Here is a 25,545-nt window from a genome sequence, read left to right on the forward strand (position 1 = left end):
GTAAATTTTTCAAAATGTTTAAAGAGTTTCGTGAAATGTTCTTTACTCCATTTAAACGCCGGTGGGGCAATATGCTATTGCTATTATAATTGATTCTTTTTTTGTTTTGCAGCTTTCAATAGAATGGAATTGGATCGAATCTTTGGCTGCAGTGCCGAATGACTGATGCCAGAACGTACCATGAGGGCAGCACCTCCTTTGCGGTGTGTGTTCGGATTGACGGCAAAGTATGTTACAAATCCCGGCAATTCGAACACACTGTCGTTGATTGGCGCTCGTATTTCTGTAAGTAGCATTATATCTATTGAGTTTCGTCTGATGTAAATTTCTAATTCGTTTATTTTATTCTTCACACCACAGGCATTCCAAAAGGCGATCTTGAGGGTGTCATGGCTATCTGGATCTGGCAGCACTCCTGAAATTGAGCCAGAGTCCAGATTTGGATAAGCTGCAGCATCATCTATGCGATTAGGCATTATAAATTCGTTCATTGGCTGATGCGCACTCGACGTCCATAATAAAGTCATGGTTTGAATTAATTTTTTGTAAATTGTTTTTAATTAATTATTTTCCTTGCATGTGCAGGAACGCATTAAACACATTAAATAGCGAGTCAATTCGATCGTTTAGCTTTTAAACATTGACATATTTTTTGCCATGATCTGCTGGTGATTTTGCTGCTGCTGTAGTTGCTGTTTCTGCAGCTGTTGACGCTGATTTTGCTGCTGTTGTTGCTGCTTTTGCTGTTGTTGCCGTTGCTGCTGCTGTTTCTGCTGCTGCCTGTGTGCTGTTGCTGTTTCTGTTGCCTGTGCTGCACTTGGTTACGCCTTAGCCGCTGCTGGCTTGAGTGGGCTCGCTGCTTTTACAACATCGTCATCCACTTCATCAGGCACCCGTGCACCTGGCGCAGCCGCTGCTGCCATCCGCTGTTGCTGCTGGTCGTTATCCAGATGATACTGTGCTGTTGCAGACATTTGTGTTGATTGTGTTGACAAATGTCTGTCGTTTCGTACAACAGCGCTGTACGAAAGGACTCCGTCATATTTTGCTGGGCATTTGTTGTCGGTAAGCAGTATCGATTTGCGTTTTAAAAATTTTCAGGTTTGTTTGCTGTGTGCTGGTCAGTTGCTGTTTGTTGATGGGTGTTTTTGTGCCTTGTTTGTTTAAATTTGTTTGTTAGTAGTTTTGCGCGTGCCGCTTTGTACGTTGGACAACCCTTGTAGCTGCTAATGTGCACGCCTTTGCAATTTGCACATGTTGGATTATCGCTTCTCGGCTTTGTACAGGTAGTTGACGGGTGGCTACCTGCACATTTCATGCAGACAAAGGAGCGTCTGCAGTAATTTTTCGTATGACCAAATGCCTGGCATCTATGGCGCTGGGTCAATTGGTTTGGATTGGCGTTCGACCGAAACCGTCTGGTAGCCCAGCTCCTTCAGTTTGAGTATATCCTCGAGTGTACCGTCTGGTTTTGGTTCGATTTCAATTTCAAATATATGCAGTGGCCTGCCCGTGAAGCGATGCCTTATGCATCTTATATATCTCGCTTTATAGCCCACCTCAATGAGCCTGGCTGCCAGCCAGTCATTGGGTGTGCTGTGATGGATTTGGCGGATAATGATGCGAAAAACCTTTTTTCGTTTCTTCGCTGGTGTGTGAATAGCTGTGTTTCATTTTCATTTAAAATTTGCAGTACAGCATTGTAGGACTTGATGTCTTTGCATAGTATGCGGGCACCACCGCCGGGCATGGTTTTGGTCCGGAATTTACCAACAGATGGGTTTTTCGTCAGACTTTCAAGTATTGGCATGATCTGCGGCACCATCGGCAGAATTAGCGGTGGAATGTTTGTCGCTTTATCATTTGCTGCTATTTTAGCTAATTGGGGTTTGGTTTGTTTAGCAACATTTGTATTTTGTTGCCAACGTTGCGGTAGGTCAGAATCATGTAGTTGCTGCTGTTGCTGTCGATCTTGCTTAGCAACATTTTCATTTTGTTGCCGTAGGTCAGTTTTCTGTTTCTGTTGCTGTTGCTCTTGAGTATACAAATTTGCAGTTTTCTTTTCCTTTTCTCTAAATGCAAATTAGCAGCAAAGTTGCTTTTGAAGACGGGGGTAGGAAAAGCTAACAAAGATTTATTGAATTCAGGGTCAGAGGCATCCATATCAGAGGATTTTCTTTTTATTGGCGTCAAAGGTGAGTCTGCATTTTGTTTAGTTAATGGCAGCTCGTTGGGTAGCAAAGGTGGGACCTTGCTTAACCAAGAATTTATTATGTCAGCTTTGATTTGGTTCTTCTCAGTGGTGTCGCGAGTATCGTAAGCCCTGTTGTTTGCATTAACATTAACATTTGTAGTTTCTGTTAATGTCTTAGCAGTTGCATTGTTGCTGTTAGTTGTTGTATCTGTTAGTTTTTGCTGGCTGTTAATCGTTTGGATTTGCTTGTCATGATGGTTGACAGTTGTTCTGGTTGTTGCTGTTGTTCTCGTTTTTGCTAAGCTTTCTCTTTCTTTTCCCCCTTTGTGCGGGAGAAATTTGCGAGCATTCTGCTGTCATTTTGTTAGTTGTTTTTCTTTTGGCCGTAAGAGTGAGAGATTGGAGGCGAAATTTTCTCCATGTTATGAACAATTGCAGTTGTAGTTACTGTAGTCATTCCCTCCTTGTCTGCTGTGGCTTTTCTGTTATGTTTGCGTATTTTTTTTTTTTTTTTATTTCGACTTTGCTCTTCTATTACTAGTGTTAATATGCTATCATGTATCTCGTCATGATATAAATAAATTATGATGGGTATAGGCCAGTGTACCACAGGAGATCTGTGGTACGGCCGTGAAGCAATGCTTCACAAGAGACATAGCACCACCTATTCCATCGACTCTCTCCTGGCTCTCTCCATGCGTCTTTGGGTCTGCATCACAGTTGACACAAACTCGCATATCACAACCCAGTTGTCCACAGATTGCAGCATAGGCGGGACCAAGTTTCCCACCGCAATCGATACACCAAGTGCCCTTTCCAAGTCGTTGCGTAGTGATCCATATAGCTTGCAGACGAACATAGTATGCTCAGCATCCTCCAGTGTTCCACACTCAGAGCAGTTGCCAGAAGCTTCATGACCAAAGCGGTGCAGGTAGCTTCTGAAGCATCCATGGCCGCTTAGCACCTGAGTCAAGTGGAAATTGACTTGACCGTGCTTCCTACCAGTCCATTCCCCGATGTTCGGGATAAACCGATGCGTCCAGCGGCCCTTTGGAGACCTATCCCAACGTCGCTGCCACCTCTCTAAGCATTCTTGCCGTCCTGCAGTCCGAACAGTTCGTGTTTCGGCGTTGCTGTGGTACTGGGATCGCAGCTGCCGATAAGTAGCAGCTCGCTCTCTGGCCATTTCCACAAACTGGGGTACACCAGCGATGACGAAAGCTGCGTCCTCAGAGATAGTGCGAAATCCACTAATGATGCGGATGGCACTCTTTCTGAACGTTGCCTCCACCCATACTGGTGCCGCGAACAGTGCGATGGATCGCATGGCACCCGCGATCAGAGATCGTCGCAAATTGTTTAGGGCCTCCAATATTCGCCATGAGCCTTGAAAGTAGCCGGTTCATGCCTGCAGCTTTATTGCTCGTCGCTTCCAGGTGCTCTCGAAAGCTGAGCCTTGTATCGATCCATTCTCCCAGATACTTAATCGCTCTTTTGGACGAAAAAGTTGTGCAACCAACCGAAATTTTCGCTACTTCTACACGTTTTCGGCTGCTATCAGCACGGCTTCAGTTTTGTGCGGCGCAAGTGCCAGCCCAACTGAGACAAGCCACTGCTGGACGCGATTGCTTGGTTGCACACACTCTCGGCCTGCATCAGCTCCTTCCTCACGACAAGGACAGCGATGTCGTCTGCGAAGCCAACCAAGTGCGTGCCCGGTGGGAGGGTTAGTCTCAGGATGCCATCATACATGGCATTCCACAGAAGACGGCCCACGACCGAACCTTGTGGGACACCTGCCGTCACGACGTACTCCTCTGTACCAGCGCTTGTCTCGTACAATAGCCGCCTGCAGGATAGGTAGCTACGCACGATATTCAGAAGATATCTCGGCACTTGGAACACTGCCAGAGCCTTGAGAATGCAGTCCCAACGAGCCGAGTTAAAGGCATTGTTGATGTCCAGCGTGACCATCAAGCAATACTCCTTGGCTCCTCCATTACATCTGCTGCCCGCTATGGCGTGTGAGGCGATCTCCACAACTCTAGTCGCTGCGTCGACTGTCGATCTGGCCTTGCGAAAGCCAAATTGATTTGGCGATAGGTCACCTCTGCGCGGCAATAGCGCGCTCCAGCCGGGTGCATATGATTTTCTCCAACATTTTTCCCGCATTGTCAATGAGGCAGATTGGCCGATATGCAGCAGGTTCAGCTGTAGTCGGGAACAGCTCACGGACAATGCAGTGCATCACATCATCCGGTGGCATAGACGCTTTGTGCGCTGAGATCTTTTTCGTGACCAGTTGATACGCCTTCCCCCATGGGTCGCTCTCCAAAGTCTCACAAAGCTCGATGAAGCATTTACGTTTGCTCGCCTTGATGGTATGTTTCAGAGCTTTCCGCCTCTCCTTGTATTCGCGCTGCCACGATGTGAAGGACGGTCTGCCTCGCGATCGCTGGTAGCATCTTCTCACGCGGTTGCATTCCCGCCTGGCGGTGGCGATTTCCTCATTCCACCAGTACACTGGCAGATGGTGGTGGGCGGATGATCTTCTGGGGGGCATCGTATCTTTGCATGCTTGCGCTATCGCATGCAATGCTGTCGTAGCCATCTGCTCAGCGCTTCCTGCCGCTTCCATACACTGGATGCGAGCGTTGAAGCGCAGCAAATCCATTTTATCCGCGTTGAAGTTAACCCATCTTGATGGGTCACCTGTATTGCTAGGGCGCCGCCCGCCAACTTCGCACAGAATGGCACGGTGGTCGCTAGCTGTGTAGGCGTCGCTCAAGCGCCAACGTGCCGAAGGCGACAGCTCGCTGCACACATAAGTCAGGTCGACTATGGACCCCACGCCAGCTCTACAGAAAGTCTGCTGCGTGCCCTCGTTCAAGAGGATTAGATCCAGCATTTGGAACGTTTCCGTCACAATCGAGCCTCTCGCATTTGTGCAGGGACTGCCCCATTCCATTGCCCATGCATTGAAGTCGCCGCCGACAATTAATGGGGAGCGGCCTATAGCATCTGCTGCGAGTTCATCCAGAATGCGCCCGTACTCCTCCAGAGAAAGACTGGGAGCCAGATACACGCTATAGACCCATGTACCGCCAATTTTTGCTCGCACAAATCCACGTGCAGCATGCTCGTGTCCGAATTGCAACGGTGATTTGCCGCACACCCAGATTGCTGCCTTGCCCGTAGTATCCGCTGCCCAGACTGAGCCTGCTACCGCTCTATACGGTTCGCTTAGGATAGCTACGTCAGCGCTATCATCTCGAACTGCTTGCTGAAGAAGGTCATGCGCAGATGCACAGTGATTTAGGTTGAGCTGGACTACTTGCATGAGTGTGGTTTCGTTGCGCTCTTTGTTGCCAATGGGCAATTGCGGCTACCAGCCTGGTGGTTTAGCTGTTTGCTTCCGTTTGCGCTGCAGATGTAGCAATTCGCTGCGTTGGTGCACGATGCCACTTTGTGACCAGGAACTCCACATCTTAGACAGCAGTTACTCCTGTCAATGAGATTTTTGCATCTGCTGGCTATATGCCCGATCTCAAGGCATTTGAAGCACATCGTCCTCTGCTCTTGCTCCACAATTCTGCAGCGTGACCACCCTACCTTAAGTTTGCCCAACTCAAGGATTTTTGGAGCTCATAGCGGTGGCACCTGGAGAATTGCCACCTACGTGCCTGCGTATGCCGCTCTCAGGCTCTTCAGCTGGCACACGTCTATAGGAACGCCCGCTTGCGCATGCACTGCTGCCAACACTTCCTCCTGTCGCGTGAGTTCATCCAAGTCACGAATAGCAATTGTGGTTCGCTGGGTTATGCTGCACACCTCTGCGCAATCCCCTAGCACGTTCTCGATTGCGTCCTTCAGTTTGGAAGTACTGTCCAGCCCAGAGCCGCCGAGCTCCAACAGAAGATCTCCCTTGGCAGTTCTTCACGCTATCAGCGACATTTTGCAGTTTCCCATCCTGCCGTCTGGTAACCATTGAGAGCACGTCGCTATAGCTCATCTCTCCTTTTGCACTGACCACCAGTGCGTCAGGGCGTGGCTTGGTAGTGGTCCTCTTTCTCCCAGTGCTTTTCGACTCCACAGTAGTCCACTCGGCGTGGGTTACTGTTTTATTTCGCTTAGGTGGAGTTTTCCTCGGCTCCGCCTCGGTATCCCTCTGTCTCTTGGGCGTTGCCGACGGCTTGCTGCCGATTGCCGCTGACACGACTGCTCTTGGGGCCGCTTTATCCAATGCGCCTTCAGTGGATGTGTCTGTGGTGACTGTGACGCTTGCCTCTATACACAGCTCTGTTGCGGTTCGATGCAATTTCTGCATTCTTGCCAACTTGCTCCTCATCTTTTCATTGATGTGCCTCTGCGAGGCAAACTGCTCGGAAAGGCCGTCCAGCTCCGTGCCCAAGCACTCCAACAAGTCTTTAAGCGACCTCTTCTCGCTGGCTGGGCCAGCAACAGGCACAATACGTGTGGCCGCCATATCGGGATCCCACAACACAGCGACCGCCGACGAGCTTGCTGGTTCCTCGCTCCTGCTCCTGTTGTCGCCCGTTTGGTTATGGCATGCAGTTTCTGCTATGCTGCTGCCACACGGGAACTTAGGCCTGTTAACTGCTGGTGGTGGTGGTGTGCGCTGCATCGCCGACCCACTCTTATTCGGCCAGGCCACTTAATAAATTAAGTGTTGGACTTTTTCCGATCTTGGTGGACTCGAACCGTGGATCGCTGAGTAGTTCGCGGCTCTATGCACTGCGCCACTGCAGCTGCACTCTTTCAGCGGATCTTATTGCGTATATTAATATGCAGCTCCTGAAAGTATGCACCTTCAAATCAATCGCTACGCTCACGGCAAGCAACAGGCCCAGAACGCCCAGTCTGGCTGAGCAGCTGGTGGTAGTGCAGCCCTCGTCGTCAGCTGATCGTGGGAGTACAATTGCTATTGTTTACCAGTGGTTGTGGTCAATTGTAGTGGAACCAACAACAATTTCCCTCGCAGCCGTCAACTCTACCAATGCGTCTCCTGGTGACGCGGCTGCCTACGACGTCCAGCAGCAGGTGCCCCGACCGACCGTGAGTACACAAAGATTGAACACAGCTCGAGCTCACTCGTAGTCGCTTTTTTTTTTTAGATTTTCGACTTATTTTGGCGAGTTCCACAGCGATCAAAAGGAGCGTCTTCAAAACGCGACCGGCTTGTGGAAAATTCACTCACACTCCTCTTATGTTTGCGTGTGTACGTGTATGTGTGAGCGAAGGAGAAATTAACGTGTCGTCATGCACATTTGCAGTTTCTGACATTGATTGTGCCTCCAATTTCTCCTCTTGCTTGTCTTGGATAAATGGATCTGGGGTGCCGCTGCTCATGTTTGAGCCCCCGTATAGCATTATGGACATGTCGGAGGTCGATGGGGATAATAGTGATACAAAGTACTCACCACTTTGAGCCTTTGTGGGATCAGTATTTCCGCCTGGGGTCACCCTTGAGATGTTCTCATTTATAATGGCTGGAGCTGTCTGTTCCTCTTTTGTCTGTTTGTCCATGAATTGGTTAAACTCCTTGATGAAATCATGGTCTGCTTTGGAGTTCCAATCCTTGTCGATAGCCGCCATGATTTTTCTCTTGAGAATTTTCCCACTTTCACTTTATTAGTATTGGTTTTTATTTGGCAATTTTTATTTGTTTAATTGTGTCCACACGCTTTTATTTTCAAAAATCAATTTGTTTAATTTTTTATCACTTTGTAAATTTTTTCACTTGGTGAATTTTTATTTAATTTCTCAATTTATTTGCTTTGGTTTTGTATATTGGTTTTATTCAATTTAATTTGTTTAAATTTAATCGCTGTATAAAGTGTAGAATTCCATATAAATGAGAAGACTTTTTTTTTTCGATTCAAATGATGTTCGGCGCGCCTCCTCCAGCAACGAAAACCGGCTACTCTGACAGCACTCTTGCAATTGAGCCTGGGCCAGAGTCCAGATTTGGATAAAATTCAGCGTCATCTATGTCATTAAACATTATAGAACTGCTAATTTGCTGATGCGCACTCAACGTCCATATTAAAGTCGTTTATTTGCGAGTCACCATTGTAAACATGGTTTGAATTTGTTTTGCTTATACTGTTTCTTATCTTGTCCTTTCCTTGCATGTGGAGAAATGCGTTAAACACGTTGAACAGTGAGTAAATTCTGTCGTTCATTTTCTTGAACATTGTTCAGTTTGCTGTCATGATCTTGTCAAAAATGTGATATGGTGAATTCATCTGTTGCTATTTTTGCTGCTGCTGTAGCTGCTGTTCCTGCTGCTGTTGACGCTGTTTCTGCTGCTGTTGTTGCTGCTTTTGCTGTTGTTGCCGTTGCTGCTGCTGGTGCTGCTGCCGGTGCTGTTGCTGGTGCTGCTGCCGGTGCTGTTGCTGTACTTGCTTCCGTCTTTGCCGCTGCTGACTTAAGTGGACTCCCTGTTTCGCAACATCGTCATCATCCTCATCGGACACCAGTGCGTCATGAGGCAGCCGATGCTGCCATCCGCTGTTGCTGCTGGTCGCTGCGCAGCTTCTGCTGGAATTTTGCCAGGTGCATTTGTGCTGGATTTCGACGCATTGTTGTGCTACCCAAACGATCATGTGCTGACTGCTTACATGGTCATGATTTGAGTTGGTGTTTTCGTTAAGAGGAGGGCGGATTTGGCGATCATTTCGTACAACAGCGCTGTACGAAAGGATTCTGTCATTATTTGCTGCTGTAATAGGCCGCTTGTCGTCGTATCTGAAATTGACTAAGCCTAAAAGTATGCAACATTTTTTTTCGTTCTTTTTCTGTACACATACATATTTATACCTATTATTTTATTATATTATTTATTTATATGTTTATTGTCCTAGTTAATTTGTATTATTTAATCTGTTTAGTTGTATATAAATTTATTTGTAGTCTGAGAAAATGGTACTAAATGTCTTGTCATATTTTTGTTCTGAGAAGCGGAGCTTTTATTTCGCAATGGTTCTGAAAGCTCCAAAAATAGCGCCATCTATTGGTGGACCACGATAATTACAAGCGTGAGTTACAAGATCAGCTGATCGTGTTAAGTCCACACCAAAAGAGACAACGATTACCTTTTTGAGTAGGATTAATTGTCAAATTTCCGAAAAAAAAAGGTTTTTGTTGTTGGTTTTTGGAAGAAAAATGGTTAGCAGGTTATGTGCAGAACCTAAGTAAAAAAAAAAAAAAATAGTGGAAAAGTGCATGTGCTTTAATAGAAAAAAAAGTACATCAGTGAAGTGGTTGGTGTAGTAAGATGCTTAAAACGTACTTGTGAGTATACAAGGATACTTCATTGTATAATTGTTATACTGAGTCGTTAATCTGGTCATCTTCTTTTTTTTTTTTACAAAAGTGCACCTTGCCGTCCACTTGTAGCTGTTTGTCCACTAGAGGAATTTGCCAACTGGCGTAAATAAACCAAGTGCCGTTTTCCAGATTAGGGTAAATATTTGTTATACGTATATTTAATTTTTTTTGTTGTTCTAAGTTTAGTTTTGTCTATTTATTTTTAGATTCGGCACCCAGTTATCATTTATGTCAAACCCGGTATTAAGCTGAATATAATGACCCAGCCATAATTTATATAATAACCCAGTTATAAGTTATATAAAACTCCGTCATAAATTATAATAACTTAGTCATATTGTATATAAACACCCGTGTGTAAATTAGAAATCATTTAAAATGAAACTTCAACACACACAACTGCTTGACTAACGGCCAACAACAAAAGCTTCGTCGCAGCTGTGCTGGCCTCCTCAGCTGTCGGTTACACCAAGACAGATGGTCTACCTAAACGACGGTAGCCAGAGATAGTTGCCGACTCGCACTGCTAAACGGAGAACTGCTTCCAAGCAGGTTGGCTTCGTCTGTTGTCGAAGAACAACTTACTGTTGGCAGCCTCGCCTCAATCGCTAGCTACGGATTGTGCTGCTCCTTATTGTGTCATCGCGGCAGAAGGCGAACAGCTGATTGTCAGCCTATGTTTTTGATTGTTTTTGTTGAATTATTGTTAGTTTAGATTGTTTAGTGAAAATGTGCATTTTTAAGTGAATGTTTATAAATGTTGTAAGTGTATTATGATGTGGCGAGAAAAATTGAAACAACTTTTCTTGGGCGCTCATAGTACAAGTACCACGGTATTGTTGTATAAAATAACAACTGCAATCAGTTAAGAATGCATATAAGGCACCATATATAGGCAAAATATCTTTTAAAAAATTGTATTTAGTTGTAAAATTTCTTGTTTATGTATTGCCTGCAAAGAATTGCACTAGCAGCTCATAGCAGCCAGCTTTTACGCTTGCGCAAAGCTTTATTGTTATTGTTTATCCACAGCTTCACCACAGACAGTCACTAACACAAGGAAAGATCTTTCTGCGTGGGAGTCGCCGAATGTATGTAAGTCTGTTTTCACTCTTACTAATTGATTAGATACATATGAGTTAGAGCTTTTGGTGCATCTCACCATAGCGCTGCTACAGCTGCTACTGCAGTCCCAGCGGTCAATGACCTTGTAAGGCTGGCCATATACATGACTGCATTGAGTGACAGCCATCAGCTGATCCTCATCAAATTGCTTGCGCAGAGCTTTTATGTTTAAATAGATAAATAATGTTTGCCTATATGCATTGTGCTTTCCATCATTCTCAATGAAGTAATTTTATTTGCAAAATTCTTAAATTATTAGTAAATTTCAAAAAACCAAAAATAATTATTTATATTATACTTATGTTAGATCATATTTTATATTTATAGGTTAATTATTTTTTTTTTGTCTTTATTTATTTATATTTTTTTTTTTTTTTTCCTTTTTTGCCGTATCTCTTCAATTTCTGCCTCATACACACTTACTATGTTAGTCCGTTAAATTATTTATTTATTTATTTTTCTTGTCATTTCATAATGTTGTTAATATTCAAAGTATTTTTGTTATCTGTTAATAAATTAAGTATGTCCGCTTAAGTGTTTACTTTTATTTGGAACCATGCCTAACCAAGCAGGAGTAGGTTAGCCGAACCACTTCTTTTAGGGATCCTGCCAACTTTTTAGTTTTGGCAATGAATGCAGGATCATGGTAGGGTGGGCGTCTGCACACAATAACAGCTGTGTTGCATCAGAGAGTGGCTCCGTCTTCTTTGTTAACCTACCTTCCTCTCCTTCCCTTTCTCTTCTCTTTCACTATTGTTTCATGTAACCTTCCCTTTGCACTCCTTCTTTTCTGTCTTCCCTTATGTACGCGAATTTTAAATGTATTATTGTTATAAGTGGTGCGTCCTATTAGTTGGCCCTTTCCTTGAACCCCATGCTATCTGAGCAAAGCCCGGAGAAGCCAGCGCGTACGCCACACTAGTAAACCTTCCACCAGCACCAGACGAATACCTCCAGAGTGATTCGTTACAGATATAATTATAATTTAATAATATACTTTGGCGCCCAATCGTGTGGCCTGTTTTTTGGATAGAATCTAAACATGGCCTTTAAAAATATTATATATGCTCTAGAATCAATAACATCTAGTGATTCAAGTCTTTTTGTTGTCCTTATACATATTTGTGTACTAGGTTAGTTTCTTTGTGTCTATTTTATTAGCGAGAAAGTAATACCTCGTAAGATCAGGACCAAAGGACTTAACCAAGACGGTATTGGTTGACGTTCTAGAAAATAAGAGCTTCAAAGTGGCTTTATAGTCAAACGGTCAAACTATCTACTGTCAGTTATATGCTATCGTATTTCTTAAGGTGTAGAGCATACTTTGAAAAAGTTCGTGGACCAGATCTGCCTTTTGCGGTAAGCAAAACACCTAATGAAAACGATGGAAATAAATTAGTACTACAAAATTAATTCAGCAATGGACAACTAAATTCATTGACTGGGGTTGCATAGTCCCGTGGTGGCGCAAGTCAGCTTAATATGTTTAGTATTGTTTATTGTCCGTCTTCATCAATCATAAAAGTTTACAATGTAATATTACTAATTAGGCGATCTATTATCGACCAAGTATGGTTTGCATGCGCTATTACGCTATACTTGGTTTTGAAATAATTGCTCTTAAAGTTGGTATTATTAACATGAAGGAGCTTTATGAATGCTGATATTTTCCCCAACTTCTTTTCTTCCCTTTTAGTGGCTGTTAAGGCATTCACATTTCAATTAGTGTTTGAAACGGATCGTGGCTCAGAGCTGCTTTCTCGTCATACTAATTGAAGGTATGCTTATCTAGCAACTAGTCCTATCCATTCAGGTGGGTTAATAGGAAAATCTGGAGGCTAACTTACACTCTGTGAAGTTTTGCATGGTTTCCAAATATCTTATGAATCGTGTTTGATTATCAGTTTTGTTGAAATTTGCATTTGTATTATTATTTATTTATCTATTTAATTGTTCAGTTATTTTTGTGTGTTAATTATTATTTGGTATTTGTTTATTTATTTATTTATTTCATTTTTTTCATATTTATTTAAATCTTTATTTATTTATATATTATTTATTTTCCCATTATTATTATTTATTTATACATTTGTTTGGCGTAGCAGGATTTCTTATATATCATGCCAGGTCAGATAATTCAGGGGGAAACCATTTGTTGTGTTTGTACTCAGGAGGTCGAACATCCAGCTCAGTTACTAGCTACGAGGTGTAATCATTATTTTCACCACGCCTGCTTTGAGACTCGCACTGAGAATAGGAATTTATGTCCAGTGTGCCGGACTGTGTTAATAAGATCTTCCATGAATCTTGCTGAAGAATTGGAAGCGGCCAGTTCAAGTGCAACTATGATAACTAGAGGGCAAGCGAAAGCCGCGGCGGCGGTCGCATCCGTAAATGCCAATGCAGGAAATTCTACTGGTAATGGTAGTAGATCCAGCTCGCAGCCAAGGCAGCCGAATCCAATTCCACAAGCTCCGCAACCAGTTGTGGCTCAGAGTCCAATAGCTCAGCCAGAGGCAAGTGCTGTTGGCCAAGAAATACAACAGGCAATTGCGGCTGCGATATCAGCAGCATTAGTGCAGCAGACGCAGATGCTATCGCAGGTGATGGAAAATGGGTTTCAGAGATTAGTTCAGCAACAGGTAGCTGTCAACTCTGAACCAATCCAATCTATTCCTAGACCTTCTCCAACAAGTCCACAGCATCAAAGCTTTCAGGAGTTGTTTGGATTACCAAATCGGCTAGATACGAATCCGTTGGTAAATCCGAGAGCGCCGCAAGTTGGTGCCAACTCTTCGCCATTGGGTTCTCAGCTGAGTAATAGTCTGCGACCCGACAGAATTAGCCAGATTATTGCTAATTGGAAGCTGCGATACTCTGGTCATTCGTCTATGTCGATAGAAGATTTTCTTTATCGCGTAGAAGCATTGACTCGGCAAACCCTTGACGGAGACTTTGAGTTGCTAGCCAAATATGCGAGTAACTTGTTTGAGGGTAGAGGGAGTGAATTTTTCTGGAGGTACCACAAAAGTGTGACAGAAGTTCGTTGGGCAGACTTATGCAAGGCATTGAAAACTCAGTTTACGGATGGCAGAACTGATTTGGAGATTCGAACAGCTATTTCGCAACGAAAGCAGAAAGCCAACGAATCGTTTGATCAGTTCTACGAAGCCATTGTGGCATTAGTAGATCGTTTGAACAGCCCAATGAGTGAGCAGTCCATACTGGAGGTCTTGCGAGCCAATTTGCTCTCTGATATTCAGCACGAACTATTGTATGTGCCAATATTCAGCGTTGAGCAGTTGCGTCACACTGTTCGTACGCGAGAGAGGTTTTTAAAAACCATTTCAATGCCATCATCAATTCCAAGAGGTTTACCGAGACGGCATGTAAGTGAAGTCACGGTGCAAGCCACAATGGATGAAGAGGATGATGTTGAAGAGCCAGAGAATCTGGAGGTGGATGCTCTAACACTTTCTTGTTGGAATTGTGGGAAGAGTGGACATCGATACCAAGATTGTGTAGCAGAACGTAAAGTGTTTTGTTACGGTTGTGGTAAACGTGACACGTATCGACCCAGTTGCACGAAGTGTGCAATTCCAAAAAACCCGTATGGGCGTGCACCATTGACAAGTGCACGCAAACTAGTCTCGAAGGGTACCAACACGGAGTAAAAGAAGATATAAATGTATCGAAAATAATACCAGAAGGTCAAGTAAACCCGGCTAGATCCAATATTTCAGATTTAGATAATGTTTGTAGTTCTTGTATTCGTAATAAGCAGAGGAAGGGGAACTATATACAAATTAAAAATGAGGAAAAAAGAGCTTTGTTAGCGTCAATAGTAGACATCGCGGATGATCTTCGTCCTTATGCCCAAGTCAATATACTAGGCAAATTGATAACAGGGTTAATGGACACTGGCGCTAGTATTAACTGCATTGGTGGGAAGTTAGCAGAAGAAATATTAACTAATAATACCGAATATACGCGGTTGTCATCAGCTGTAAAAACTGCTGATGGAAATAGGCAACGAATTTGTGGCAAGTTGGTTATTCCTGTCCAGTTTAAGGGCAAGACACATTCACAACGATTTTATATCGTACCGACTTTGTCGCAAGACTTGTATTTAGGTATTGAGTTTTGGAGAGATTTCGAGCTATTGCCAATGTTTTTGATGCACCAGGCTCACACTAACAGCATTGCTTCAATTACATTTAATGATCCGCAGCAACTCGAGTTGACATCTGCGCAAAAAACGGAACTTATCACTGTTATCAACCAGTTCCCTTCATTTGCAGAAAAGGGGTTAGGAAAGACCAATTGGCTAACACACGATATTGAGGTGACGGACTGCAAACCCATAAAGCAGCGGCATTATGCAGTGTCACCAGCGGTAGAAAAGTTGATGTACCACGAACTCGATCGAATGTTAGCGTTAGGAGTAATTGAAGAGTCCGATAGCCCTTGGTCGGCACCCGTGGTGTTGGTTCAAAAACCTGGGAAAGTTCGTCTTTGTTTGGATAGTCGTAAAGTGAATGAGGTGACCATTAAGAACGCTTATCCGATGCCGTTAATAGATGGAATATTAAGTCGATTGCCAAAAGCTGAATTCATATCAAGCATTGACTTGAAAGATGCGTACTGGCAAATTCCATTGTCACCCAATGCACGACAGAAGACGGCGTTGACTGTCCCCGGTAGACCATTATACCAATATACAGTCATGCCCTTCGGCCTTACGAATGCGCCACAGACAATGACCAAACTTATGGACAAAGTCATTCCACCGGAATTGCGAAATGAAATTTTCGTATATTTGGATGACTTGTTGGTAATTTCCGACACGTTTGAAAAGCATTTAGTGGTCCTTAAACAACTTGCAGATCGTCTAACACTGGCAGGTCTCACCATCAATGTTGAGAAGAGCAAATTTTGCTTGCGAGAGGTGAAGTACTTGGGGCATGTCATAGGTCAAGGTACGATACAGACTGACCCTGACAAGGTAACAGCCATCCAAGAGTTTCCCGTGCCGAAATCGATAAAGCAAGTGCGACGATTTTTGGGAACAACAGGCTGGTATCACAAGTTTATTCATAACTATGCTGATATTGCGGCTCCGATATCTGATACGTTAAAGCAGAAGCGCAAGTTTGTGTGGTCGGATGAAGCGCAGAAGGCATTTGAATTACTTAAAGATCTGATGTGTAAAGCACCAGTGCTGCATAGTCCAGATTTCTCCAAACCCTTTGCAATCCATTATGATGCAAGTCACACAGGTGTTGGAGGGGTGCTGATGCAAAAAGATAGCGAAAGTAATGATGTACCAATTGCGTTTATGTCACGAAAATTGAATAAGTGCCAACGCAACTATTCGGTTACGGAGAAGGAGTGTTTAGCAGCTGTAATGTGCGTAAAGAAATTTCGTGCGTATGTAGAGGGTCACGAGTTTTCGATCCACACCGACCATGCGTCATTAAAATGGTTAATGTCGCAAGCTGATTTAAGCTCGAGGTTGGCAAGGTGGGCACTTAAGTTGCAAGCCTTCTCTTTTAAGATAGTGCATAGGAAAGGCAGTCAGAACATTGTACCTGATGCTCTTTCTCGCACTTACACCGAGGACTTATCTTCGCTAAGTGTTGATAAGGTAGTAGATACTACCTCAATCCATTTCAAGTCGGCAGAGTATGAAGAGCTAAAAGAGAAAGTTAAGGCCCAGCTATCTCAAATGCCTGACTTAAAGATAGTAGACCAAATCATTTACCGCCGTTCCGAACATGTGTCGGCAGAACAAGTTGCTGATGACTTATGTTGGAAAGTTTGGGATTCCAAAAGATCTCATCGCTGAGGTGCTAAGAGAATGTCATACTTCTCCACTCTCCGCACATAATGGAATCACCAAAACCTTAGAACGTGCGAGGCGATTTTACTATTGGCCGAATATGCTAAGTGACATAAAAGCTTTTGTCAGCAATTGTGATATCTGCAAAGTCACAAAGCATTTCAAATCAGCCATTGCGACCGCCTTTAAGCCATAATGAAGAAACTTGTAGAATTTTTCAAAAACTATATGTGGACTTTTTAGGGCCTTATCCGCGTAGTCGTTCTGGCCATATTGGCATTTTTGTTGTGGTAGATCATCTGTCTAAGTATCCATTTTTGCACCCCGTGAAAAAATTCACAGCGGAGGCTGTAGTGCGGTTCTTTCTTCATTGTTTCGGTGTCCCAGAGGTTGTTGTATCTGATAATGGAGTTCAATTCAAGTCGGATAAATTCAATGAATTGCTCCAAAAATACGAGGTACACCATCGGTATACGGCTGTTTACGCGCCGCAAGCGAATGCTTCAGAGCGTGTCAATCGATCAGTGCTTGCTGCTATTTAAGGCGTATATTAAGCCTGATCAGACAGATTGGGATGAGTCGCTGAGCTTTATTGCTTGTGCGCTTCGATCCGCGACACATTCGGCCGTGCGATCAAGTCCCGTATAGAGTGACCTTTGGGCAACATATGGTTACCAATGCGAAAACTTATGCGCTTCTGAGAAGCTTGGATCAACTGGAAGACAGAACTACTCAATTTAGTAGAGACGACTCAATTGAACTTATTCGTGCGGCTGCAAGGACTGGGTATACTACAACAGCAGATACGCAACGAAAAAGTTTATAATACACGTAGTCGAGAGGTCAACTTCACTGTAGGGCAGGAAGTGTATAGACGGAACTTCCAACAAAGCAATTTTGTGAAAGGTTTCAGTGCTAAATTAGCTCCAACGTTTGTAAAATCGCGAGTCAGACGCAAGTTAGGTTCCGCATATTATGAGTTGGAGGATTTACAAGGCAAGTTCATAGGCAAATTCCATGCGAAGGACATTAAGCAATAAGCGCTTGTCTTCGCATAATGACTATTAAGCTACCTCCAAGCGGGTATCCCACTTTGTCGTTACAACGACTAAGTGTGATTTTGCCAGGGGGATGTGTAATAGGCCGCTTGTCGTATCTGAAATTGACTAAGCCTAAAAGTATGCACATTTTTTTTTTTCGTTCTTTTTCTGTACACATACATATTTATACCTATTATTTATTATATTATTTATTTATATGTTTATTGTCCTAGTTCATTTGTATTATTTAATCTGTTTAGTTGTATAAATTTATTTGTAGTCTGAGAAAATGGTACTAAATGTCTTGTCATATTTTGTTCTGAGAAGCGGAGCTTTATTTCGCAATGGTTCTGAAAGCTCCAAAAATAGCGCCATCTATTGGTGGACCACGATAATTACAAGCGTGAGTTACAAGATCAGCTGATCGTGTTAAGTCCACACCAAAAGAGACAACGATTACCTTTTTGAGTAGGATTAATTGTCAAATTTCCGAAAAAAAAAGGTTTTTGTTGTTGGTTTTTGGAAGAAAAATGGTTAGCAGGTTATGTGCAGAACCTAAGTAAAAAAAAAAAAAATAGTGGAAAAGTGCATGTGCTTTAATAGAAAAAAAAGTACATCAGTGAAGTGGTTGGTGTAGTAAGATGCTTAAAAACGTACTTGTGAGTATACAAGGATACTTCATTGTATAATTGTTTATACTGAGTCGTTAATCTGGTCATCTTCTTTTTTTTTTTTACAAAAGTGCACCTTGCCGTCCACTTGTAGCTGTTTGTCCACTAGAGGAATTTGCCAACTGGCGTAAATAAACCAAGTGCCGTTTTCCAGATTAGGGTAAATATTTGTTATACGTATATTTAATTTTTTTTGTTGTTCTAAGTTTAGTTTTGTCTATTTATTTTTAGATTCGGCACCCAGTTATCATTTATGTCAAACCCGGTATTAAGCTGAATATAATGACCCAGCCATAATTTATATAATAACCCAGTTATAAGTTATATAAAACTCCGTCATAAATTATAATAACTTAGTCATATTGTATATAAACACCCGTGTGTAAATTAGAAATCATTTAAAATGAAACTTCAACACACACAACTGCTTGACTAACGGCCAACAACAAAAGCTTCGTCGCAGCTGTGCTGGCCTCCTCAGCTGTCGGTACACCAAGACAGATGGTCTACCTAAACGACGGTAGCCAGAGATAGTTGTCTGTTTCACTCTTACTAATTGATTAGATACATATGAGTTAGAGCTTTTGGTGCATCTCACCATAGCGCTGCTACAACTGCTACTGCAGTCCCAGCGGTCAATGACCTTGTAAGGCTGGCCATATACATGACTGCATTGAGTGACAGCCATCAGCTGATCCTCATCAAATTGCTTGCGCAGAGCTTTTATGTTTAAATAGATAAATAATGTTTGCCTATATGCATTGTGCTTTCCATCATTCTCAATGAAGTAATTTTATTTGCAAAATTCTTAAATTATTAGTAAATTTCAAAAAACCAAAAATAATTATTTATATTATACTTATGTTAGATCATATTTTATATTTATAGGTTAATTATTATTTTTTGTCTTTATTTATTTATATTTTTTTTTTTTTCCTTTTTTGCCGTATCTCTTCAATTTCTGCCTCACACACACTTACTATGTTAGTCCGTTAAATTATTTATTTATTTATTTTTCTTGTCATTTCATAATGTTGTTAATATTCAAAGTATTTTTGTTATCTGTTAATAAATTAAGTATGTCCGCTTAAGTGTTTACTTTTATTTGGAACCATGCCTAACCAAGCAGGAGTAGGTTAGCCGAACCACTTCTTTTAGGGATCCTGCCAACTTTTTAGTTTTTGGCAATGAATGCAGGATCATGGTAGGGTGGGCGTCTGCACACAATAACAGCTGTGTTGCATCAGAGAGTGGCTCCGTCTTCTTTGTTAACCTACCTTCCTCTCCTTCCCTTTCTCTTCTCTTTCACTATTGTTTCATGTAACCTTCCCTTTGCACTCCTTCTTTTCTGTCTTCCCTTATGTACGCGAATTTTAAATGTATTATTGTTATAAGTGGTGCGTCCTATTAGTTGGCCCTTTCCTTGAACCCCATGCTATCTGAGCAAAGCCCGGAGAAGCCAGCGCGTACGCCACACTAGTAAACCTTCCACCAGCACCAGACGAATACCTCCAGAGTGATTCGTTACACTGCCGGCTGGTGGGCATTTCGTTATCTGTATGCTGAATCAATTTGTGAGTTAAATGTTTCTAAATTTGTTTGCTGTCTGCTGGCCAACTGCTGGTCGTTGGATGGACGTTTGTGTGGCCTTTTTGGTTTGACCCTGTTGATTGATAACTTTGCGCTGGTCGCTTTGAAAGATGGGCAACCCTTATAACTGCTAATGTGCACGCCTTTACAATTAGGACATGTTGGTCTTTCGCTTCTGGGCATTGTGCAGGTGGTTGAAGGGTGATTACCTGCACATTTCATGCAGACAAAGGGGCGTCTGCAGTAGTTTTTAGTGTGCCCAAATGCCTGGCATTTATGCCATTGGGCAGGGTTACTTGATTTAAATTGTCTTTCCACCGAAACCGTCTGGTAGCCCAGCTCCTTCAGATTGAGGATATCCTCATGGGTACCGTCTGCTTGCGGTTCAATCTCGATCTCAAACAGATTCAATGGTCTGGCCGTGAATCGATGCCTTATGCATCGTATATACCTGGCTTTATAGCCCACCTCAATGAGCCTGACTGCCAGCCAGTCATTTGGTGTGCTATGGTGCAATAGGCGGATAACAATACGAAAGCCTTTTTTCGTTGCGTCTCTGATAAGTAAATAGCGTATCGTTGTCATTTAGAATTGTCATTATGGCTTTGTATGTATTTATATCCTCGTATAATATGCGGACACCATCGTCAGGCTTAGTTTTGTGTTTGTCTAGTAGTGGCATGATTGACGGCACCATAGGCAGTATTAGAGGGGGTATGTTTGTCGTTTTCATCTGTTGCTGTTGTTGTTGTTATTGGGCGTATTTGCTTGGCAACATTTGCGTTTTGTTGTCGATGTTGAGATGCAAGTTTTGGTAGGTCAGTTACATGTTGCTGTTGATGTTGCTGTTGATTTTGTGCTATTGTTTGTTTGGGTGAATTGTTCAATTTTGGTGGGCTATCTTGCTGCTGAAGGGGTGAGAATTGCAATTTTCTTTTTCGTTTTTCCATATGCAATTGTGTAGCAAAATGGCCTTGAAAAACTGGAGTTGGGAAGGCTAAGAGAGATTTGTCTATGTCAGGGGCATACATGTCGGTGCATTTTCTTTTTATTTGCGTTATATGTTAATTTGGGTTTCGTACAATTGTGTTTGACAGTTTTAGCTACTGTCTTGTTGCCATGAGCGTGTGAGTGTGTGTATGGAGGGGAATTTCCCTAGCGTTATGCACAACTACAGTTTCTGTTACTGTTTGTGCTGCCGTCGTTCTCTCCTTGTCATGTGTATGTGTATTTGCCTTAACAGTTGTTGTTAAGTCTGTCATACTTTCTACTGTTCTTTTAGAGAGGTTTTGTGTCTGTATTTGCGTGCATGTAGGGGAAATTTGTGAAGATCTGTATGCGTTAGTGATAGCTGTTAGCGCTGTTGCTCTTTTTTCTCTATCTTTCTTTTTTTCCAGCTATTTCATGAGTGTGAGTGTGTGTGTAGGTGTATAGTGGGGAAATGGTATTTCTTTGTATTGGCTCTGTAGGCGGATCAAGAGGCTCTGGCTCTGGGGTGCCGCTGCTCATGTGTGAGCCTCCGTAAGGTACATTGGACATGTTCGAGTTGGTTTGAGATAACAGGGAAACAATGGCGGCTTTGTCAGAATTTTTAGATATGGCACCTTACTGTTTTGGTTTCCATTATGGTTTCCATCGCTGGCCACATCCTTATTGGCTGGAGATTCGTTTCCTCCTTCTTCTGTTTAGCCATAAAATCGCTGAACTCCTTGAGAAAATCATAGCTAATCCTGGAGTCCCATTCCTTGTCAGAGGTTGACATGATTAATTCACTCTATCGTTTTTTTTTTTTGCTTTAGAGTTTTTGCTTTTGTTTTAATTTTTCCAATTTAATTTGCTAAATTGGATTCAATTAGACTTTTTCTTTTTATTTCCACTTAAATACATAGTTTATTTTATGTTTTCTATTTTTCGTTTAATTATTTTCCACTTTGATTTGTTTATTTAAATTGCGTTGATTTTTTATTTGCATTTGTTGTAGGCCGAAATTTTATTCAGTGCACAAATTTGTTATAATTCACTTGAAAAAAAAAATGAAAAAGACTTTTTTTTTTGTTAGGAGCGACGGACATCGGCTACTGAGATGTTTCTGACTGGCGTGACATTACCACTGAAAAAAAAGAAAAAAATCTGACATTACCATCTGAAAAAAAATGCTCAGTTTCACTAATAAAAAAAGAAATATAAAAAAAACAGTGCATTCAAAAGTGAAAAACTCCCTCAATACAATGAACCATGACTTAATGCCGTCGAACGCGAGTGTAGTGTCTTTATATGACTCCGATGGCACCACCTGTCCGCTGATCCACTCCCCTCCTGACATGGATGTGCCCAGCTCTGACGACGAGTACTTTTTAGATATACTCTCACCAAATCAAACCGTCCTACTCCGAGAAGCACAATCCTCCAGAAACCAGCGCCAAACACCGGAAAATCTCCCACCCAAATCCAACTCAACGACAAGTGCCATCATTAAAGGCATACACATTCAACACCAACAACAACCTGATGCAAATGCTCAATCAGTCCAGCAACAAAAACTAACCAACATGGCGGCCCCAGTCGACACCTCCTTTGGCAACATTAAGCCAGATAAGAACAAAAACAACCATCAGGCAGCCACTTCCAAAACACAACTATAAAAACACATACACCGAAGCGCAGCTTAATGCATACCATTGCAAACATGCAAGTGACGGAACCAGTGGCTCTCAAACTGCCAACTAAAGTCATCCCTATGATTGACAACTGGCTCTTAGACAGCAGAAGCAACGCCGACCTACTAACTGCCTCTGACCTCATGACACCATCCAAGCGCAAACGCGTCGATCTTGACTCCAGCGATGACCCAATTAGCCTGTTTGAGTTAATAACAACACCAGCATTTAAAAGTGACTCAGCCAAACACTGACCGAAAGCCAGCAAAACATACAACAGTTCCAACAAAGATCCATTGACCACCCATACTATAACAAACGGAATTCTGATCGCAATGTTGGTGAAATACCTCCACTGTTCATACCAAAAGTTGACGCCATTCTTCCTCTCTTGGAAAAAGTACAAAATACGCCAGGCATAGGCAGCTATGTAATGCGCATCCAACGGAGTCCGCATCATAAGCAGCTGTTTAAGTACAAACAACACCATCCTCAACATGCTAAATGATGCAGGCATACATCTTTTCTCATACCAAATGAGGAAAGATAGGGGCCTGCGAGTCGTCATCAGGCATCTACACCACACCACGCCCACTGAATGGATCGCCGTAAAGCTCGCTGCCGTCGGCGACAAAGCCAGATTTATTAAAGCCATTAGAAACAAGTTCACAAATTAGCCATATAACTTGTTTGAAGTTGAAATCGAGCCCAAATCAGATGGCTCCCACCTCAAGATCCTTCAGCTTCAAGAAATGGGTCTCCGGCAGTGGCCCAGTTGTCGTGGCCCTGGATGCTTCGTGGCCTCGTCGAGGAGTCTGCTTGGCCATCGTCTTGGGAGAGAGCAGTTGTTTGGGCAGCGGATGGAGCATCTGTCTGCTGGAGTACGCAGCCGTCGCCGAGTCTGAAAAATAGAATCTCGCAATGAGGCGACAGCAGGTATACATACAATGCTGGCAATGGCGGCCCATCCTAAGATTAGGAGGTTTGCTGCCGCCGCTGCTGGGCTTTGTGTATTTCGCTGGCGTCTCTGCTTGCATCTGGACTTTTTCTCGGCTGTGTGCACTGGTTGCGATGCCTGAACAGGCGGATCTTCATCGTCCAGGCGTTGCTCCAAGCGTCTGCTCACCAGCTCTAGGCCATAGTCAAGCGTCTCGTTTGCAGTTGCCGGCACCAAAAGAGGACGTGTCACCACGTGATGGGTAAGTGGATATTGCAGCTGTGAATTTGCATGCCGCAATGGTGGCGAATCTTCAATACAGATGATTGGTATTAGTTGCTGTTCAGTCTGTAGCTCATCAATTGTTTGCATTGTGCATTCAAGATGCGCCATATGCTCGTCCATGGTGATGTCAGGTACTAAATTATTTTTAATTTCAGGTGGCTGCCCTCATCATGATATCCAGCGCATCGCATCTGGCGAGGAGGCCATCTCTAAATCGTTTACGGAGAGTATTTATAGTCGATTCTCAGAATCGTTCTGGCAGCTTGCTGAGCAGATTTCGCTGCTCCTCAACTGTGATGTCTGGCAGTACCAGTTTTTGTATTTGCACTGGCTGGCCACGTATGCTGTCCATAATACTGTCTCTGGTGAGTAGTCCTTGTGTAAATTTTCGTCTCAATTGATTGATTTTAATTTCATTAAATCTCGCAGCTGTCGTGTGGGTCCGGTTGTCGCCGCCGCTGTGCGAAATCGCGTTCTCGTTCCTCGTTCGCTTTAGCTTCATTATACTCCTCTTGTATGCGAATAAGTGTTGGTAATAAAGGCCGAAGCTGTCTTTTCAAAATTTGCTGGTCGTTTGTCTGGTGTAGTTCAGTGCGCAGATGCTCGCCTTGCATCTGCTGCAAATGTGTTGGATTTGTTGTACTTGCATTTAGGGCTCAACGGCCTTATGAATTTGTCTAGCTGCTCCGTATATCTGGGCCTTTGCAGGCGTTGCACGACAAGTGGTTCTCTAACCAGCTTTGTCGCTTCTGGGTTTGAATGTGCAGCCAGAGAATTTGCAAATCGTTCGCTGGCCACGTGGAACGCGCCATCACAGCTGGTAAGTATTTCTGATGCATTCATTTCTGAGTGTCCAAGAAACGTTTAGTGATTTTCTAATGATTTTATTTTGCAGCCGCTGCAAGCGATTGATTTGGAAATTTGAGGTGAGCGCGCCCCAGATGGACAGAGCATACTTCCATATTGGCATAATGAGTTGCTTAACAAGCAGCAAGCAACGCCCTAGAAGCCAGCCCAATTTAACGGCTCTTGCTCTAGTTTTAACACATAATCTTGTCACGTGTGTGGCCAGCGTTAATTTGCGGTCAAGTGTGACTCCCAGGTACGTGTGTTTAGATTTCATTTTAATTTCATGCCAGTTTATAGTAATCATTCTTGTCCTTTCTCGTTCATTCAGATCACGCAGCGTGTATATGACATGCGCTGTCTTTGTCGCATTGATCTTGAAGCACCATTTCTTAGACCATTTTACGAAGTGGTGCAAGTACTGTTGGGTCTCGCTTATCGCATTGGCCGGATGATCAGCAGAGCACATGATGACTATGTCATCCGCATATGTTGACAACAGCATCGACCTTTCATTCGGCTGAAGATGGCGACGATTTTGCGTGAGTAGTGGCAGCGGCATGTCAGAGGAGTAAATTGTATTCAAAATTGGGCCCAAGACGCTGCCCTGTGGGACACCAGCTGATATGCAGCCAACTCTGGATGTTACTCCATCATTGCATTTGACTGCAAAAGTGCGATCAGACAGGTAACTTTCAATGATTTTATATAAATTTAGTGGCAGAATTTTAAAAATTTTACTCAACAGACCCTCATGCCATACTCTATCGAACGCTTCCGATATGTCAATGTAGATGGCCGAGCAGTATTGTCGTTCTTCGTAGGCCCTTAATATATGCTGAGTAACTCTGGCCAACTGGTGCTCCGTGCCGTGCTCGCGACGAAAGCCAAATTGGTGGCTGGGCACAGCAGTTGCAAAATCCTTGTGCTCAAACAGGCGCTTGAGCAGGAGTTTCTCGAGGAGTTTTGCAAGGCCAGATATCAGGCTGATTGGTCTGTAAGATG

General features: G+C 43.1%; 2 protein-coding genes across 3 annotated transcripts; one reads left to right on the forward strand and one right to left on the reverse strand.

Annotated features, from left to right (window-relative positions):
• Positions 1 to 3,751: 3,751 nt before the first annotated feature.
• On the reverse strand, positions 3,752 to 5,534 carry LOC127566372 (uncharacterized). The gene is made up of 2 exons (XM_052008398.1): positions 4,354 to 5,534; positions 3,752 to 4,262 (listed from the first exon to the last, which is right to left on the reverse strand). Exons 1-2 carry the CDS (start codon positions 5,532 to 5,534, stop codon positions 3,752 to 3,754), a joined length of 1,692 nt encoding a protein of 563 aa, XP_051864358.1.
• Positions 5,535 to 23,570: 18,036 nt separating this feature from the next.
• Positions 23,571 to 24,261, forward strand: LOC127566370 (uncharacterized). 2 transcript variants are annotated; one of them, XM_052008396.1, is made up of 3 exons: positions 23,571 to 23,671; positions 23,850 to 24,059; positions 24,124 to 24,261. In XM_052008396.1, the coding sequence occupies exons 1-3, from the start codon at positions 23,668 to 23,670 to the stop codon at positions 24,228 to 24,230; spliced, it is 321 nt and encodes a 106-aa protein (XP_051864356.1). In that variant the 5' UTR covers positions 23,571 to 23,667; the 3' UTR covers positions 24,231 to 24,261. The 2 variants fall into 2 exon arrangements, with proteins under 2 accessions (XP_051864356.1, XP_051864355.1); XM_052008395.1 differs by lacking the exon at positions 23,571 to 23,671 and having other exon boundaries at positions 23,766 to 24,059.
• The last annotated feature ends 1,284 nt before the right edge of the window (positions 24,262 to 25,545 follow it).

Source organism: Drosophila albomicans, unplaced genomic scaffold (genome assembly GCF_009650485.2).
Source record: "Drosophila albomicans strain 15112-1751.03 unplaced genomic scaffold, ASM965048v2 utg000173l_pilon, whole genome shotgun sequence".
Classification (NCBI taxonomy): Eukaryota; Metazoa; Arthropoda; class Insecta; order Diptera; family Drosophilidae; genus Drosophila; species Drosophila albomicans.